This window comes from Dromiciops gliroides, chromosome 1 (assembly GCF_019393635.1).
Source record: "Dromiciops gliroides isolate mDroGli1 chromosome 1, mDroGli1.pri, whole genome shotgun sequence".
NCBI classification, from domain to species: domain Eukaryota; kingdom Metazoa; phylum Chordata; class Mammalia; order Microbiotheria; family Microbiotheriidae; genus Dromiciops; species Dromiciops gliroides.
Genome location: NC_057861.1, coordinates 529,627,286 through 529,643,228, shown reverse-complemented (window position 1 = coordinate 529,643,228; position 15,943 = coordinate 529,627,286). Strand labels below are relative to the sequence as shown.

Genomic DNA, 15,943 nt, shown 5'->3' with positions numbered 1-15,943 from the left:
GCAGCTAGGTGGTGCAGTGGATAAAGCACCGGTCTTGGATTCAGGAGGACCTGAGTTCAAATCTGAGCTCAGACACTTGACACTCACTAGCTGTGTGACCCTGGGCAAGTCACTTAACTCTCATTGTCCCATCAAAATAAATAAATAATAAATATGAGTGGGGATGACAAAGGGAGCAATCAGGAGAGATGGGGCCAAGATGGTGGAGAAAAGACAGTAACTTGCCTGAGCTATCCCCAAGACCCCTCCAAATACCTTCAAATAATGCCATAAGACAATTCCTGGAGCAACAGAACCCACAAAATGACAGGGTTAAATAATATTCCAGTTAAAAAATTTAGAAGGTCCACAGGAAAGGTCTGTTGTACCAGGTGAGAGTAGAGCACAGCTCCACAAAGGCTGCACCTGCAAGACCCAGCCCCAAAAAACTAGAAGCAGGCTTCAGGAACCTCTGAATCAGCAGCAGCAGCAACTACTACTAGAACTCAGCCCACAGATGATAAAGGGGTCTAGCAGTTGGCTGGAGGGAGATTACACAGGTCTCTTTGCTAGCACTGTGACTGGACTCTGTTGGTTTGCTCATACTCAGATCCAGCTCACAATCTTGGGTGGTGATCCCGGGGGGAGGAGCACAAGTACACCAGAGCTTGTAGCCATAGTGGAGCAGGAGCCTATTCATAGTTCCAAGGCAGAAAAGCATGTCTGTGGTTGCTGGTAGACCAGAACACAGACCAGGAGAGTAGTAACCATACATCTCCTTAAATCATACAACCTTAGAAAAACTAAGGAATTACAAATTCTTAGAAGTATCTCAGAGAACAGCTGCCCAAATCCCATGAAGCTTGGGACAATGCACCCTCCTCACTGGAAGCAATACCCCACTTTAGCAAAGAGTTAAAGGTCAAGGGGGCAGCTAGGTGGTGAAGTGGATAGAGCACTTGCCCTGGATTCAAGAGGACCTGAGTTCAAATCCGGCCTTAGACACTTGACAGTTACTAGCTGTGTGACCCTGGGCAAGTCATGTAATCCTCATTGCCCCACAAAAAAAAAAAAACACAAAAAAAGAGTTAAAGGTAAAAAAAATAGTCTAGGAAAATGGGCAAACAGAAAAAAATGCTGACCCTAGAAAGTTTCTATGGTGACAAGGAAGTTCAAAATACACCCTCAAAAGAAGATAACAAAGTCAAAGCTCCTACATCCAAAGCTTTTAAGAAAAATATGAACTGGTTTCAGGCCTTAAAAGGGCTCAAAAAGGACTGTGAAAATAAAGTAAGAGAGTATTGATTGGAGAGATTCAGTTCAAAGCAATTCTGGATACTACCTCATACCTATTAGATTGTATAATAGGACAGCAGAGGAAAATGACAAATGTTGTAGGGGATATGGGGGAAATGAGACATTAATACACTCTTGGTAAAGCTGTAAACTGAGTCAAACATTCTGTAGAGCAATTTGGAACTATGGCTAAAGGGCTATAAAACCTTGCATACTCTTTGACCTAACAATATCACTACTAGGTTGGTATACTAAAATGGATTTTTTTAAATAAAAAAATTAAATTCAAAATTGGGGTGGTGCACATAAATTGGGAAATGACTGAACAAAGTGTAGGATGAAATTAGGATGGAACACTATTGTGCTATAAGAAATGATGAGCAGGATGCTATCAGAAGTTCTTAGGAAAAATGCAATCCATCTACGGAGAAAAAAGTGATGGTATCCAAATACAGATTGAAGTCTTATTTATTTTTTTTTTTTGCTGATTCCTCTTTCTAAAGTTTTTTTATGTCTGTTTTCTTTCACAACCTGACTAATGTGAAAATGTTTTGCATGACTGTATATGAATACATTACATTGAATTGCTTGAGTTCTTAAGGGGTTGTGGGGAGGGAGGGAAGAAGAGAATTTTAAAGACAAAATTTTAAAAATTGATGTGAAAATTTGTTTTTACATGTAACTTGGGGGAAATTCTAAATAAATATATTAATTCAAAACAAAACAAAATGAAATGAAATGAAATAAAAGAGGTAGAAGAAAAAATGGAAAGAGAAATGAGAATGATGCATGAAAATAAAGGAAAAATAGTTGACAGCTTGAAAAGCCAAATGGGCTAAATGGAAAAAGAAGTACAAAAGCTCTCTGAAGAAAATAATTGCTTAAGAATTAGGATTGAACAAATGGAAGCTAATTACTTTATGAGAAATCATAATAAAGCAAATCCAAATGAATAAAAAATAGAGGGTAATATGAAATATCTCCTTGGAAAAACAGCTGACCTGGAAAATAGATCCAGGAGAGATCATTTGAAAATTATGGGATTACTTGAAAACCATGATCAAGAAAAGAGCTTAGACATCATCTTCCAAGAGACTGTCTGGGGAAATTGCCCTTATATTCTAGAACCAGAAAGTAAAATAGAAATTGAAAGAATCTACCAATCACGCCCTGAAAGAGATCCCAAAATGAAAACTTCTAGGAATATTATAGCCAAATTCCAGAGCTTCCAGGTCAAGGAGAAAATATTGCAAGCAACCAGAAGGAAACAATTCAAGTAGTGTGGAGCCACAATCAGGATAACACAAGATCTAGCAGCTTCTAGATTAAAGGATCAGAGGGCATGGAATATGATATTCTGGAGGGCAAAAGAATTGGGATTACAACCAAGAATCACCTACCCAGCAAAACTGAGTATAATCCTTCAGGGGAAAATAGAAATTCAATGAAAGAGAGGACTTTCAGGAATTCTTTCTGAAAAGACCTTAACTGAATAGAAAATTTGACTTTCAAATGCAAGAACCTAGAGAAGCATAAAATGGTGAAGGTCATCAACAATCTTTACTTCATACCCTCCACCTTCCTGGCTGCTGACCCCTGGCCTACAGTATAGGGTAAACTACTATTATAGTCAACAACTGTTAGGAATTTATCTGGACAGTCCCAGGAAAAGGAGGGACCTGCCTATTCCAGGAATGACATTTGGACCAGAAGCTGTGCACTAAATCACTTGAGGCATAAGAGGATTGTCTAGAAGTCACTCAGAGCCTTCAGGAGTATTTGTTTATCCCAACATGGGCAATAAGGACCAAATGAGGCATCCATCATGAGAATCAGCTTGGAGTTTATGGACTATTCTATTTGCTGAGCCTAAAACCCATTCCTGTAATTGATGATTCCATCAAAAACCTTTAATGGAATTCTGGTTTTATAATTTCTAGATGGCAGAATAAGCATTGATTAAGGAAGTATTTCCTATGTTCCAGGAGCTAATTATCTTCTCCACAGTGCACTGCATCACTGGAGTCCCTTGCCTATTAGAAGCCTTAAACAAAGTATTTTATCATAAGCATGCTATTTAATGGTGTGAGCCTAAAAATGGGACTTATTTATGCCACAAAAAGTTCGAACCCTAATTAAAAAATGGAAAAAAAGATTCCATAAAAGTGTCATTTTGGACAATTAAATAAATATTACTGAGGAGAAAAAAAAAGAAGAGATGAGAATGCTTGAACAAGAAGAGGAGTTAGCCTTGGTCAGGAATAATGTTACTTCATCATATGATACAAGAGTAAAGGAGGAGTTAGTGGCTGAAGGCATGTGAGTAATGGGATATAAGAAAGAAGGGGGGAAAGAGTTCACTGTAAATGGCATCAATTTTTTTCTGTAAAACATAAGGGAAAGTTCTCAGCTTAGAGTGGGAAGAGGAAAGACAATGGGAGGTTTGAGGAGGGATGAAAATGTTTGGAAGAGTCACTGTATACAATAGAATTATTAGTGCCCTTAGCCATATAGGTAAATGGTATCAGAGATGGGCTTTGAATTCAGGAATTCCTGACTCTATGTAGCACTATATCCTCTGTCTGATATGCCCTAAAAAATTAATCACATCTAAGGTCTTAAAGAAAATCTATGGGGCAGTTAGGTGGCGCAGTGGTTAAAGCACCGGCCCTGGAGTCAGGAGTACCTGAGTTCAAATCCGGCCTCAGACACTTAACACTTACTAGCTCTGTGACCCTGGGCAAGTCACTTAACTCCAATTGTCTCACTAAAAAAAAAAATGAAAATCTACAAATAAATGATACATAAAGATAGCTACACATGTTTGCATTGACCTATAAGTCAACTTATACAATAATTAATTAAAAGAGTCACATATTACAGATTTTAAAGCTGGAAGAGATCTCAGATGGCAAACAGTTTAAACACTCATTTTTCTGCTTGGAAACTCTAACAATGACTAATAATTCAAGCACAATTCTGACAATTCTTAGCTGTAGGGCTAATGCCAAATAATTTAATATATAAAAGCTTCAGATCTTTCTTCAATAAAAAAGTGGGGACAATGCCTATCTCAAAGCTATGGAAATAGCTGCAGTAGGGATTATATAGGGTTGTTGTGAGAGTTTAAGTTACTGGCCAAGAGTCACCAAACTAAACAAGACAAATCCAGGATTCAAACACTGATCCTATCTCCCAATTCAGTTTTCTCTCCAAACTGTCTCGAATGACCACATTTAACAATCTTTACCATTGTTTAGAAGAAGAAAAATTCATGTACCTTTCAGGGCGGAATTCCTCTGGTTCTGGCCAGTGTTCTGGGTCACGATGAAGGACAAAAACTGGAGTCATCACCACTGTCCCTTTTGGAATTGTAAGTCCATTGATTTCAACAGTTTTCTTAGCAACCCTTTCAATCCTTAGAGCTATGGGGAACAGCCTGAGATTTTCGTTCATCACCATGTCTAGGTAGTCCATCTGTACCAGGGCATCATATGTGACTGCTTCCTACAGAGAGAACAAGCATTTCTAAATATTCAGTTCTAAATGCCAAGGTGATATACCACATTTACCTTCACTCAGTCTTAGAATGAGTCCATACTAACTCCATTGGACATCTGGTCACCAGATGTTACAGCACTACTTTCAGGAGGAAAACAACAGAAGTATTTTTACTATTGAACCATTGGAATGGTAGTCACTGTAGTTGTCAATGGGCTAATAAAGTGACTCACAACTTCTGAGCTCTGTCAAAATGAGATTTGCATCTCTATAAATGTTTTATAAAATGAGCCCTTTTGAGCCTGTAACAAAACTCTTGAACCTCCATAAAAGGAAGTTTTGCTAAGATGAATCTTGTTGTTCTCTTGTTCTTCCAGATCTTCTTTTGGTACAAACCAGGCTAACTATGAGATCTATGGTGAGATAAAATTTACCTCAGTTAGGTTTACTTTAGTTACACATGAAAACTGAGAAGAATCATTCTGGGTCTTCATTGCTCCCCAGTTTCCCCTTCTTTTCATCTTTGCTTATCCTTCCAAAATCTATTACATTCTATCGACACTCTGAAAAGCTCTCAGCTCATCATCAATGTGGGGATGCTCTGGAAGTATTTCACAGCAGTTTAATATTGTACACCTTGAAGGGACTTCAAAATACAATAGATTCGGGGGCAGCTAGGTGGCACAGTGGATAAAGCACCGGCCATGGATTCAGGAGGACCTCAGTTCATTGCCCTGCAAAAACAAACAAACCAAAAAAACTACAATAGACTGAAAGGAATGCATCTGCAAGGGTAAAATGTAGAAGAGATACTTGGGGTTGGTGCAGAGAGGCTTTCCCAGGATCCCTCACAACATATAGCATACTCAATAAGAGCAACTCTGTTCTGTTTGAGACTTCTAAATTGTTTAGAGAATATTATGGGGCTTACAGGGAGTATGGGGGAATGATTATTTAGTAGTCATAACCTAATTCCAAGAAAAAAATGCCAGCAACCTACAGAGTAAAGAAAAAATTTGAAACATACATAAAAATCTGGTCCTAAACCAAGATGAGACAGAATCTGTCCCCAATTTTCTTGTGTGCCCTTGATTGTTCTCAGTATGATTATAGGGGCTCAGTTTTTATTTGCTAGGTGGTGAATGTGTTCTATAGGACTACTTTAAGAAATCTATCTCCTTTCTATTCCTACTGCCACCACTATCACTCATTACTGTTTAAATGGTCTACTTGAATACATCCCCAAGGATATCATGTAACTTCATAGGGGAGTTACTTTTGTCATGGCAATGATTATCCTATTTGGTCTAAGAGTGATGGAAAAGGGTGATCCTATTGCATCAAAAAGATGTTCCTGAGTATGGAAAAATTCCAGTGTCCACTCAGGAAATCTTCTACCTTCTGAAACCAAGAAAATGACTGTTATCAGTCACATTAGGGAATGAATGGGAATCTGACAAAAGGATAGTGGAGAAGGGGAAGACAAGCAAGGGACAACAAAAGGGAATATAAAAGGAGAGAAAGGGAAAGGGACTAAGTGAAGAATAGGGAGGAGACTCAAAATCACAAAGATATTTAGTATTCAGAAGTGATGAGAAATGAATGCCACTAACTAAAGGAAAGGCTATGAAATTGCTATGTCAAGTAAGGAGCAATGGCATTTTTCAGAATTTTCCAAGTTTTTGGCAATAGTTGCTGAGATATTTCATTCTTTTCACAAAGAGTTTTATGGAAACCTATTGGGTCTCAACAAGCCTTTACTGTTTCAAATCCTGATGATGTTCCAATAATTGTCAAATAACTAGGATTTTGAAAAATCTTCTACTAAGGGATGACTTAAGTGGGTGAATAAGAAGTTAGTTGTGAGGAGTATGTGAATAGCTCTGTTCCTCTCATCCTCTTACCTTGTTGGGCAAAACTGTATCTATCTCCTGCTGAAGTTTCTCCTGGATCTCAGGGTGGGTGGCCAGGTTGTAAAAAAGGAAGGAGAGGACTGAGCTTGTGGTCTCATAGCCAGCAAAAAGAAATATAATGCATTGGGCCAGGATTTCCTCATCACTCAGTTCTGAAATAAAGGCAAGAGAAATATTAAAGTCACAATACCTTTCTTATATCATTCAAACATATCACAAGAACATAGGAAAGGCATCTACCTAACTGTCCAGAATACCTAGAAAAGATCTGAAATACATTCATTGATATGATAGGATTAATCCACCAAAATCTATCGTCACAAGGCAGGGAAAAGGTAAAGACTAATGGGGGTTAAAACATCCAAATAATGCCATAGGACAATTCCTGGAGTAGCAAAACCCACAGAAAAATGTGCTGAAATCATATTCCAACCAAGGACAGCTTGGAAGGTCAGAGAAAGTAAGCTGCTGTGCTGAGACAGGAGTGGAACCCAACTCCACAGTCATGCTGACGCAGATCCAGTCCCAGGAAGTCCTTGCCAGAGAAAGAGACCCCCCAGAGCCTCTGAATCAGCTGTAGCACCAGTGTCGTCTAGAACTAAACTCACAGTCTGGTGAGTGGGCTGAGCCCTTGGCAGGGGGAGATTACAGGGGTCTATGGTGGTGCTGAGGTAGAAATTGGTTTTTTCATCCCTGCTGGGAACCAGGAGGTAGGCATGAGTAGCAGTTGCCCAGGTGGGGGAGGGGCACAAGCTCATCAGAACTGACAACCATAGCACACAAAGCTGGTTGGTTACCAAGTTGGTCTGGGGCCATCTATGGACCAGGGAACAGGACAGGCAAGTGAAGAATCTGCTCCTCCTTAAATCATACCACCTAGGACCTCCTGAAGCTTGGGATAGTGCAGCCTGGAAACAATGCCCCAATTTAAGGAGCTAAAAGGCAAGTAAAAGAAAGGCAAGATGAGCAGATAGAAAAAAATGAGGACCATAGAAAGTTTCTTTCGCGACAAGGAAGAACGAGGTACACAATCAGAGGAAGATTTCAACGTCAGGGCCCCTCTATCTAAAGCTTCCAAGAAAAATATGAATTGGTCTCAGGCCATAGAGGCGCTCAAAAAGGACTTTGAAGATAAAATTAGAGACATAGAGCAAAAAATGGAAAGAGAAATGAGGGTGATGCAGGAAAGACATGAGAAAAAAGTCAGCAGCTTGAAAAGCCAAATTGGCTAAATGAAAAAGGAGGTACAAAAGCTCTCTGATGAAAATACTTGCTTAAGAATTAGGACTGAACAAATGGAAGACTAATGGGGCTTTTTCATTATAATTTTTCTTTATCTGTTATGTTCTTTCTACATACCTGCCTAATCCTCAGTTGTTGTTTCTGGATATAATAAAAGTGGCATTTTATTTAGAGGAATTATCTCTTCTTTCTAACAAACTGTGTCATGAGACTGACATAGTGAAACACTCTAGCAATAATCAAGAGAGGGGCAAAGAGCCTATGGTAGGGTGGTTGTGCATAGAGTGAAGAAAATATAGAGGAGAGATGTTGGAAGGGAGATCACAGATCTAGAACTGTAAAAGACCTCAAGAGATATGTAGTCCAATATCTTGATTTTTCAGTTCAGTAAACTGAGGCCCAAAGGGGTTAAAAGATTTCTCCACAGTTTCATTGGTGTCAAAGGTAAGATTCAAACCTAGGTCCCAGACTTCAGAGAGTATGCTCTTCTCAAGGTACCTCACTACATCTTATATCTCTGATGGGCTCTATATAGGGAAAGCATTCAAAAGGTAACAATAAGGATTGATGACATTTACATAGTGCCTAGTTTTTATATTTTACATACATTATTTCATTGGACGACCATAAAAAGCCTGTGAAATTGCTATTGCTAGAATGCTCCTCTCCATTCTCCAGATAAAGTAATTGAAGTTCAGAGGAGGAAGGTGACTGTTCCAAAGTCACTGAGCCAATAGGTAACTGAAGCTGACTACAATTAAAATATGGTGCTAACTAAATAGTGCTAATTAAAACACAATTTCAGATATTTGCCTGCATGCTTTATATTGCAAGAGAAACTTTTACCTCAGAATAGTCTCTTTTCCCTTTCCTGTGTTATTTTGTTCAGTTATTTTTCAGTCCTGTCCACCTTTTCTGACCACATTTGGCATTTTTTTTTTTTGGCAACAGTGCTGGAGTGGTTTGTCATTTCCTTCTCCAGCTCATTTTAAAGATGAGGAAATTGAGGCAAAGAGGGCTAAGTGACTTGCCTAGGATTACACAATTAGTGTCTGAGGCCATATTTGAATTCAGGTCTTGTAGACTCTAGGACTGCTGCGCTGTTCACTATGCCAACTAGCTACCCCACTAGCTCGGCACAGAGAAAAAGGCCAGGGAACAGAGGAAAATGCTAGGATTTAGAGTTAGGAGAGACATGAGAGAACATCTGGCCCAATACCTTGGTTTTACCTATGAGAAGCAAGACCAGACCATTGAAATGATGTACCTAAGATAAAGCAAGTATGTAGCACAGTTAGCATAAGAAAACAGATTTTCTTTCTTGAAAAAACTGCATTTTCCCCTCCTCACTATGACTCATTGTTCTCCTAGTTATTAGATGAAGAACTCACATTAGCATCACCAAGTATGCTTTAGACTAACTTGATCATTACAAATTCACCTAAAATTTTGAAACTTTTCTCCATTTAGCGCAAACTACTGATGACAAGAATCATTCTGAGATAGCTAGGTGACACCATAAAGTTTTGGACTTTGAAGTAAATCAGATTTGAGTTCAAATCCTACCTCAAAGTTTTACTAGCTGTAATCTTGTGGAATTTTCTTAAACTCTCTCAGTCTTAGATTCCTCATATCTAAAACAGAAATAAGACCCCAGTTACACAGAATGATTACAAAGATAAAATGAAGTGATTGATATATATGTATATAAACACACACACACACACACACACATATATATAGAGAGAGAGAGAAGGGGGGGGGAGAGGAGGGGGGGAGAAGTGCTCTGAAAATGTTAAAACCCTGTAACATCATCCTTGTCATCACTGATATTTTGAAATTTTTTCATACTTCCACATGTACTATCTTCAAGATTCCAATCTGTGAGTACCCTCATTCCCAGGTTACCTTTGTAAGAGTGTGTCTCTGAATTTTTAGAAGTTTGAGAATCCATCAAAAGCTGAAGGAAATCTACCCGGTTCTAGAAAAATAATGGGAAACGACACTAAGAAAATACTAGAGAACACAGAAATTAGCTATGAGCACAGCAAATTAATATCCCTACTATATGATAAATAATTGAAGACCTGAATGATTAGAGACATTGTTGTGGCTTCAGCTCAGGGGCCGAGTTAGAATTCTACCACAGGCACTTCAAAAAAGGACTATGGAGGGCCAAAGTGCCTGATCATCAGGTGATTAAAATAAGGGCTTAAAATCAGACTCCTAAACCTTAAAAGATTATGTCCCAATCACCAGGCCAGCCTTAGGAAAGGGAAGCAGACACAGAAAAATATTTTTTAAATGATTAAGTATTCCAAGAAATTAATTTTCTTAAGTCTGACAGAAAGGATAGAAATATAGTGCTTCAAAGATTTATATGTCTTTTTCTTTAGGTTTATATATCATTGATGTGGACACCACTGATCAGAATCTTACAATAACTTCATGGCTGGTTTTCCAGGATAACTATAGGCAAAGAAATTGATCTTACTGTGGTCAAGACATGGACACAGCTCTTCAAACTCAGATTGGTTCTAGGTCAGCAAACATACAAAACCAACATTCCCAAGCTTGAAGACTATGCAACTTGAAAGGTTCAACAATAGCTTATGCTTTTCAGACCTGGCCTTCAAGAATTAAGGGTCATGGGGGAAGCTAGGTGGCACAGTGGATAAAGCACTGGTCCTGGATTCAGGAGGACCTGAGTTCAAATCCTGATTCAGACATTTGACACTTACTAGTTGTGTAACCCTGGGCTAGTCATTTAACCCCCATCAACCCCCCCCCCAAAAAAAAAAGAATTAAGGGTCACACCTACTCCATAAAAATGCCTCACTGTAGGAGCTTTGTAGGAAAATGAAAAATGTTCCAAATTTGGGCCAAGAGCCTATATGGACAATTTTGAATACAACCTTACTGGCACAGTTATTATTTTTGTGACCATTCTTATGTAGCCCTTGCTATTATTACCAAGGCCTATTTTAGGAGTCTATAAATAAAAGAGAAAGATATTTTCTCCTTCCTGGGTGTCTTGATACACATCATATACTAATTTGCAGTATTATTTTGGGTATCTGCCTCATCCTACCTATGAGGTTATATATAAATCAGTTGAGAGCTGGAACAATGCCTTCTCTCTATGTACTCCCAGAGACACAAATCACAAGGTCTAGGAGTGAGCTTAGAGGCCACTGAGTAACATTTCTTCATGTTACAAAAAGTCTTTAAAAATATCTGGTATTGAAAATTGAATAAATATATATATATATATATATATATACATATATATATATATATAGTGAGCACACATGAACATGAAGTGAAATGGAACACATTATTGGAGTTTTTTGTTTTATTTTTGTTCTGCTCTGAGGATAAATAATCCAACCATTTATAATGTACATGTATTTTTTCTAAACATTGGAGAGATCTACTTACCTTCTGCGTATTTTTCTTTCGTTCTTCCTGTATTTTTTTAACTGCTTTTGCTAAGAAGTTGATTGACTCTTTTGGAAATATGCTTAGATCCAATTTTTTAAACAAAGGAACAAGGAATGGAAAAAGCACTGAAGAAAAATAACAAAAAATTCCTTATGAAACTGTAGCATTTTTCTATCACCTTTATTCAGTGTAGATGGGTAGATGGTACTAGAGGTAAAAATTGTAATATAGCTCACTAATTTCCTTTTTGAGGTCACCTATTGTCTATGAATCATTGTGGGGTCAATGAAAAAACCCACAGGGGCAGGAAATCTCCCTTTAAAATCATGTGTCCTGTGCTCATCCCTAACCTTCTGCATTAACTGCTAAGATACCTATGACTGAACCAATCAGCAAATAATTCCCTTGCAGATTTAGGTCAGTTGCTCTGTGAAAGCCTTCCCTCACTAACAGATAGAAAGTAAGAACTGCATCTCCAGAATTTCTGAGATTGTGCTGGAATCTCTCTATGTACCAACTTAATCCGCTTTTAAATAAAATGGTTAGACTTGATGGCTTCTACATTTCCCTTCATCTCTAGATCTATGAACCAATTCATTGAGTTATCTTCAAGGATGTCAGAACCACTGGATTTTTAATTATTCATTTCTGTTCAGAAGAACTGACATACTTATTGTAAGTAAGAATGGGTCCAGAATACTGAATCTCATTAATTTCTTGCTTTCTCTGACAAAGGGATCATTCTGGTTACTCAAGGAATCAATGCTGACACCAAATGAAGTGCTGGTAATCACATCCATACTGTAGGCCCCAAAAATGCTGAGAAGAGAAAACAAAAGAAAAAATATTCAGAACATGAATTGAATCTTTCATCTCTAAGCAAAGACATGAAGTGAGTATCTAAACTGGTGTTTTCAAACTCAATAGAAACTGGAGTCACATGTGGGCCATATATTGAAATTAGAAATTCACATGTTGATATTACCAATGTTCTACTATACATTTTATTTTATTTCATATTTCCCAGTTACATTTTGATATGGTCTGGCCAGGTTTGCAAACTGCGTTCTCTGTCCAAGTATCCCAAGGTATATGGGACAGAATGGAATTTTCAGAAAAGTGTCAAGTATTCCTCATCAACTACTTAGAAGTATAAAAAATGATTGAATGAATTAATAAATGAATGGATGAATGGATGAATGGATGAATGGATGAATGGATGAATGGATGGACGAATGAATTATAGCATAGACATTCATGGGACAAAATGCCTGGCACTGCTGATTGGTATTATGACTACCAATTCCTAAGCTGGGGGAAAAGCTCAGGTTTCCCTCAATTAACCAGGAGTACATTTTCCTCCTTACAATGTGAATACTCTCTACACTCAATTTGTAAGCTATTATTTACTAAATGCTTACTATGTGCCAGGCATTATCCTAGGCATAGAAGCCATGAGAAAAATGCAAAAACATCCTGTGGCCTCAAAAAGTTTATATTTAAACAGGGATTGTATAAATAAGTATATGTATATTTATATATATTTACATACATATATATGCATTCATTAAGATCAACAAGATAAATACAGAAAATGAAAGTAGCCTCATAAAAGGCACTAACACATGTACCTTTAACTCCATGTTCTTCTCTTGCTTTCAGATTACCTCCACTATCATTTCTACTCTTATCTTCATGTTTTTCTTAATAAATTAAACCACTTAATAGACTATTTTTGACTAAGTCACAATTAGTGGATTTTCCATGGATCAACATCCCCAAAAAGAGGTAGAAAAAGAATTATCAGAATGATAGAAAGCAGAGCAGAAGCACAAAACAGAGACCACAGAACATCCAAACAAAAAGATGGTCAACAGCTTCAGATGTTCCAATGGGATTAACAAGGATTAAAATCAGCAAGTCATTGATTTGACAATTAAATGAGGAGGAAGAGAAATGAAGATGGAAGAGAAGCAGGAAGCACAGAGTTCTCTCCACCTTAAACTAGTCTAGAAAATGCATCATAATGCATAATTTTTGGGAAATCCAAGAAAAAAGAAAAAGCAATGAGTCTAGCCCAGGTTGGCCAGGGACCAGATAAAGGTCACTGGATACTGGCGAGAAATCAGCCCTATGGAACATTCCAGAAACCAGACACTTTGACCAAAGGAAATAAAAAGTATTAAACAAATAATGGCCACAGTAAACCCATGCAGGGGAACAGGTGCCAGTTGGTAAATTGATACTTCCTACACTTTTGTGGGTTACAGATCTGCAGTTGACTGTGGAAGGGACAAGCATCCAAATATGAGGATAAATCGCAGGCCCTATCAAGCAAGGGGGAAGTTCAGAAGCAACAAACAACCCCAAACACTGTGGCTCAGACCCCAAGAAAAGAGGTTGTCTTCAGCTCTAGATGTTAGACCAACCTAAAGCCTACTGAAAAATAATCAGGAAAGGAATATCAGACTGAAGGGAAACCTACAGGTCTGTCACTTTCAACCAGCAGTTTTCCAACTGGATGATAGTGCATCAATCCAGCAGCAGTCTATAGCTACTGAGATCCAAATATAAGTCAGGAACCTACAGAGCTTAGACCCCACCGAACAAAGGGAAAGGGGGAGGGAATTATCAGGCTTTTCCCTGGCTAACACCACATGGAAGAACCAAAATTTATAAGGTCTGAGCATCAGTTGCCCTTTAGAGTATGGAATAACAAAACAATCAATATCCCCAAAAAAGTTGCCACAAAACTAACTAAGATAATCCCTCCAAAATTGTGTAGAACTTGGATGTAACATAAAGTCTAACATCAAGATTCAGGAAACATGGAAAAGAAAACAAGAATCCCATAATTAAAAGCTATTATTGTGAGAGAGATGCTCAAAAGACAAAGCCAGAAGATGAGAATAATTCCCAAAAATAAATAAGCAAAGCCTCAAAGTAAAACAAAATTTAGGCAAAAATTCCATTGTGATTTCTGGAAGAGATAAAGCAAGAATCAAAGAAAAGAGTTCTAAAATGGTTTTTTAATAAATGTAAAAAAGATCAGTAGTAACTTTAGAGAAATTTTTTAACTTTTTAAAGGTTTTGTTGAATGATAAATTTGGAAGCCAGACCACAGAGGCTTCAGAATATGAAAAGATTTTTAAAAGGAGTAAAAGGAGAATCATCAGTTATGAAAGACTTTCTCAACAGGTTTATGCTTGGAGGAAAAAATCCAATCATGTTGCCCTTTCCACTTGCTTTGCTAATTTGAAAATCAAGACAATAACTCTAAAATTGAGTGCTTCCATTTATGGGGAAAGAAGGCAGGAGAGAGGCTTGGGTAAGTAGGGTCTTCTAATGCTTCTCAAATTCCTGCAACTGTTGCCCCATACTTACTCTTTCAGACTTACAAGCTTGCTCTTCTCTGCTTCTTTGTGCATGTTCTTCACTAAAATATCTCCATAGTGGTTAATGATGGGAAACATCTAAATGTCAAATGAAAAGTTACATGTGGAAAACCCAATTCCAGAACAAACCAGATTTCCCAAACCAAAAGAAGCACAATCGCATTTCACAAATTCATTTCTGTCTCTTAGAATGTAAAGAATCATAGATCTATAGAAAGAACAGACATAGTCCTATAGACTATTTCATTTTAAAGATGAGGAAACTACAGCCTATGACAGTTCAGTGACTTACCAATGTTTACTCAAGGAATATGCATCTCTGATGCATACTGGGAGATTGGAGATCAGACTCTCTAACTCCAGACACAGTGCTCTCTCCATTTTATCACCAAAAAGTAGTAAACAAAATATTAGAGAAGGTTCAAACTTGTTGGCCTATTAAATGTTGGCTTTAAATGGAAAATCATTGGAATTTATTTTTTAAATCTCCCTTTGACTCAGTTTTGTAGAATTTGACTGATGTCTATTGTTTTACCTCCTTGAGTTTTCCACTTGTAAATGTTGGAGACAACACTGTTCGAATCCTCTTCCATTGGTCATCTTCAGCAATTGAGAGAGCACTCTCCAAAATCCCTGTTGGACCAAACCTCTAGGAAAAAAAGGACAAGGGAAGACAACTCATGTATTAAGTGGCAGGATCAGAACCTAGAGATCATTATACTTTTCAGTATAATAAACTACTTCTTTGTAAAAATGTAGCATTTGTTAAATGACTTTATAGAGAATGCTCTTTGATGGCAAGAATTTTCTTTTCTGTACCCTTAAAAGCTGTGATTGTTGTACCTGCAGATGCAGTTTCCAGGCTTCATCACTACTAAAGTTGCTTCCCAGTATAAGGGCTGGGAACACAAAGCTAGCAACATTGATATTGCCAGGGATCTTAGATGCCATCTCCTAGGCTGTCTCCCACAGTATCTGAGGTGAAGTGATGGTGAAGGTGGTGATTGTGGTGGAGATTGAGGAGGAGGGGTGTTGGTCTCTGTGTTGGAAACATGGCCTGCCTGCTACACATCACCTCCTATCTCTTCTTCATGGCATCAGTTGCTTTAGTTATTCTAGCTAACCTGTCAGATGTGAAATAATTGTTTGACAATTGGTAGGGATTGCAAGCAC

General features: G+C 37.9%; 1 protein-coding gene across 2 annotated transcripts in view; it reads right to left on the bottom strand.

The window, feature by feature from the left end:
• LOC122746529 (cytochrome P450 3A24-like) overlaps positions 1 to 15,943 on the bottom strand; it is a 44,073-nt gene that overhangs the window by 14,016 nt on the left and 14,114 nt on the right. For both annotated transcript variants that reach the window (XM_043992199.1, XM_043992190.1), the window contains 7 exons: positions 15,306 to 15,419; positions 14,760 to 14,848; positions 12,046 to 12,194; positions 11,373 to 11,500; positions 9,840 to 9,912; positions 6,681 to 6,841; positions 4,556 to 4,782 (listed from right to left, as the gene is read on the bottom strand). In XM_043992199.1, the coding sequence (XP_043848134.1) occupies positions 4,556 to 4,782; positions 6,681 to 6,841; positions 9,840 to 9,912; positions 11,373 to 11,500; positions 12,046 to 12,194; positions 14,760 to 14,848; positions 15,306 to 15,419 (941 nt within the window). The remainder of the gene's footprint in view (positions 1 to 4,555; positions 4,783 to 6,680; positions 6,842 to 9,839; positions 9,913 to 11,372; positions 11,501 to 12,045; positions 12,195 to 14,759; positions 14,849 to 15,305; positions 15,420 to 15,943) is intronic.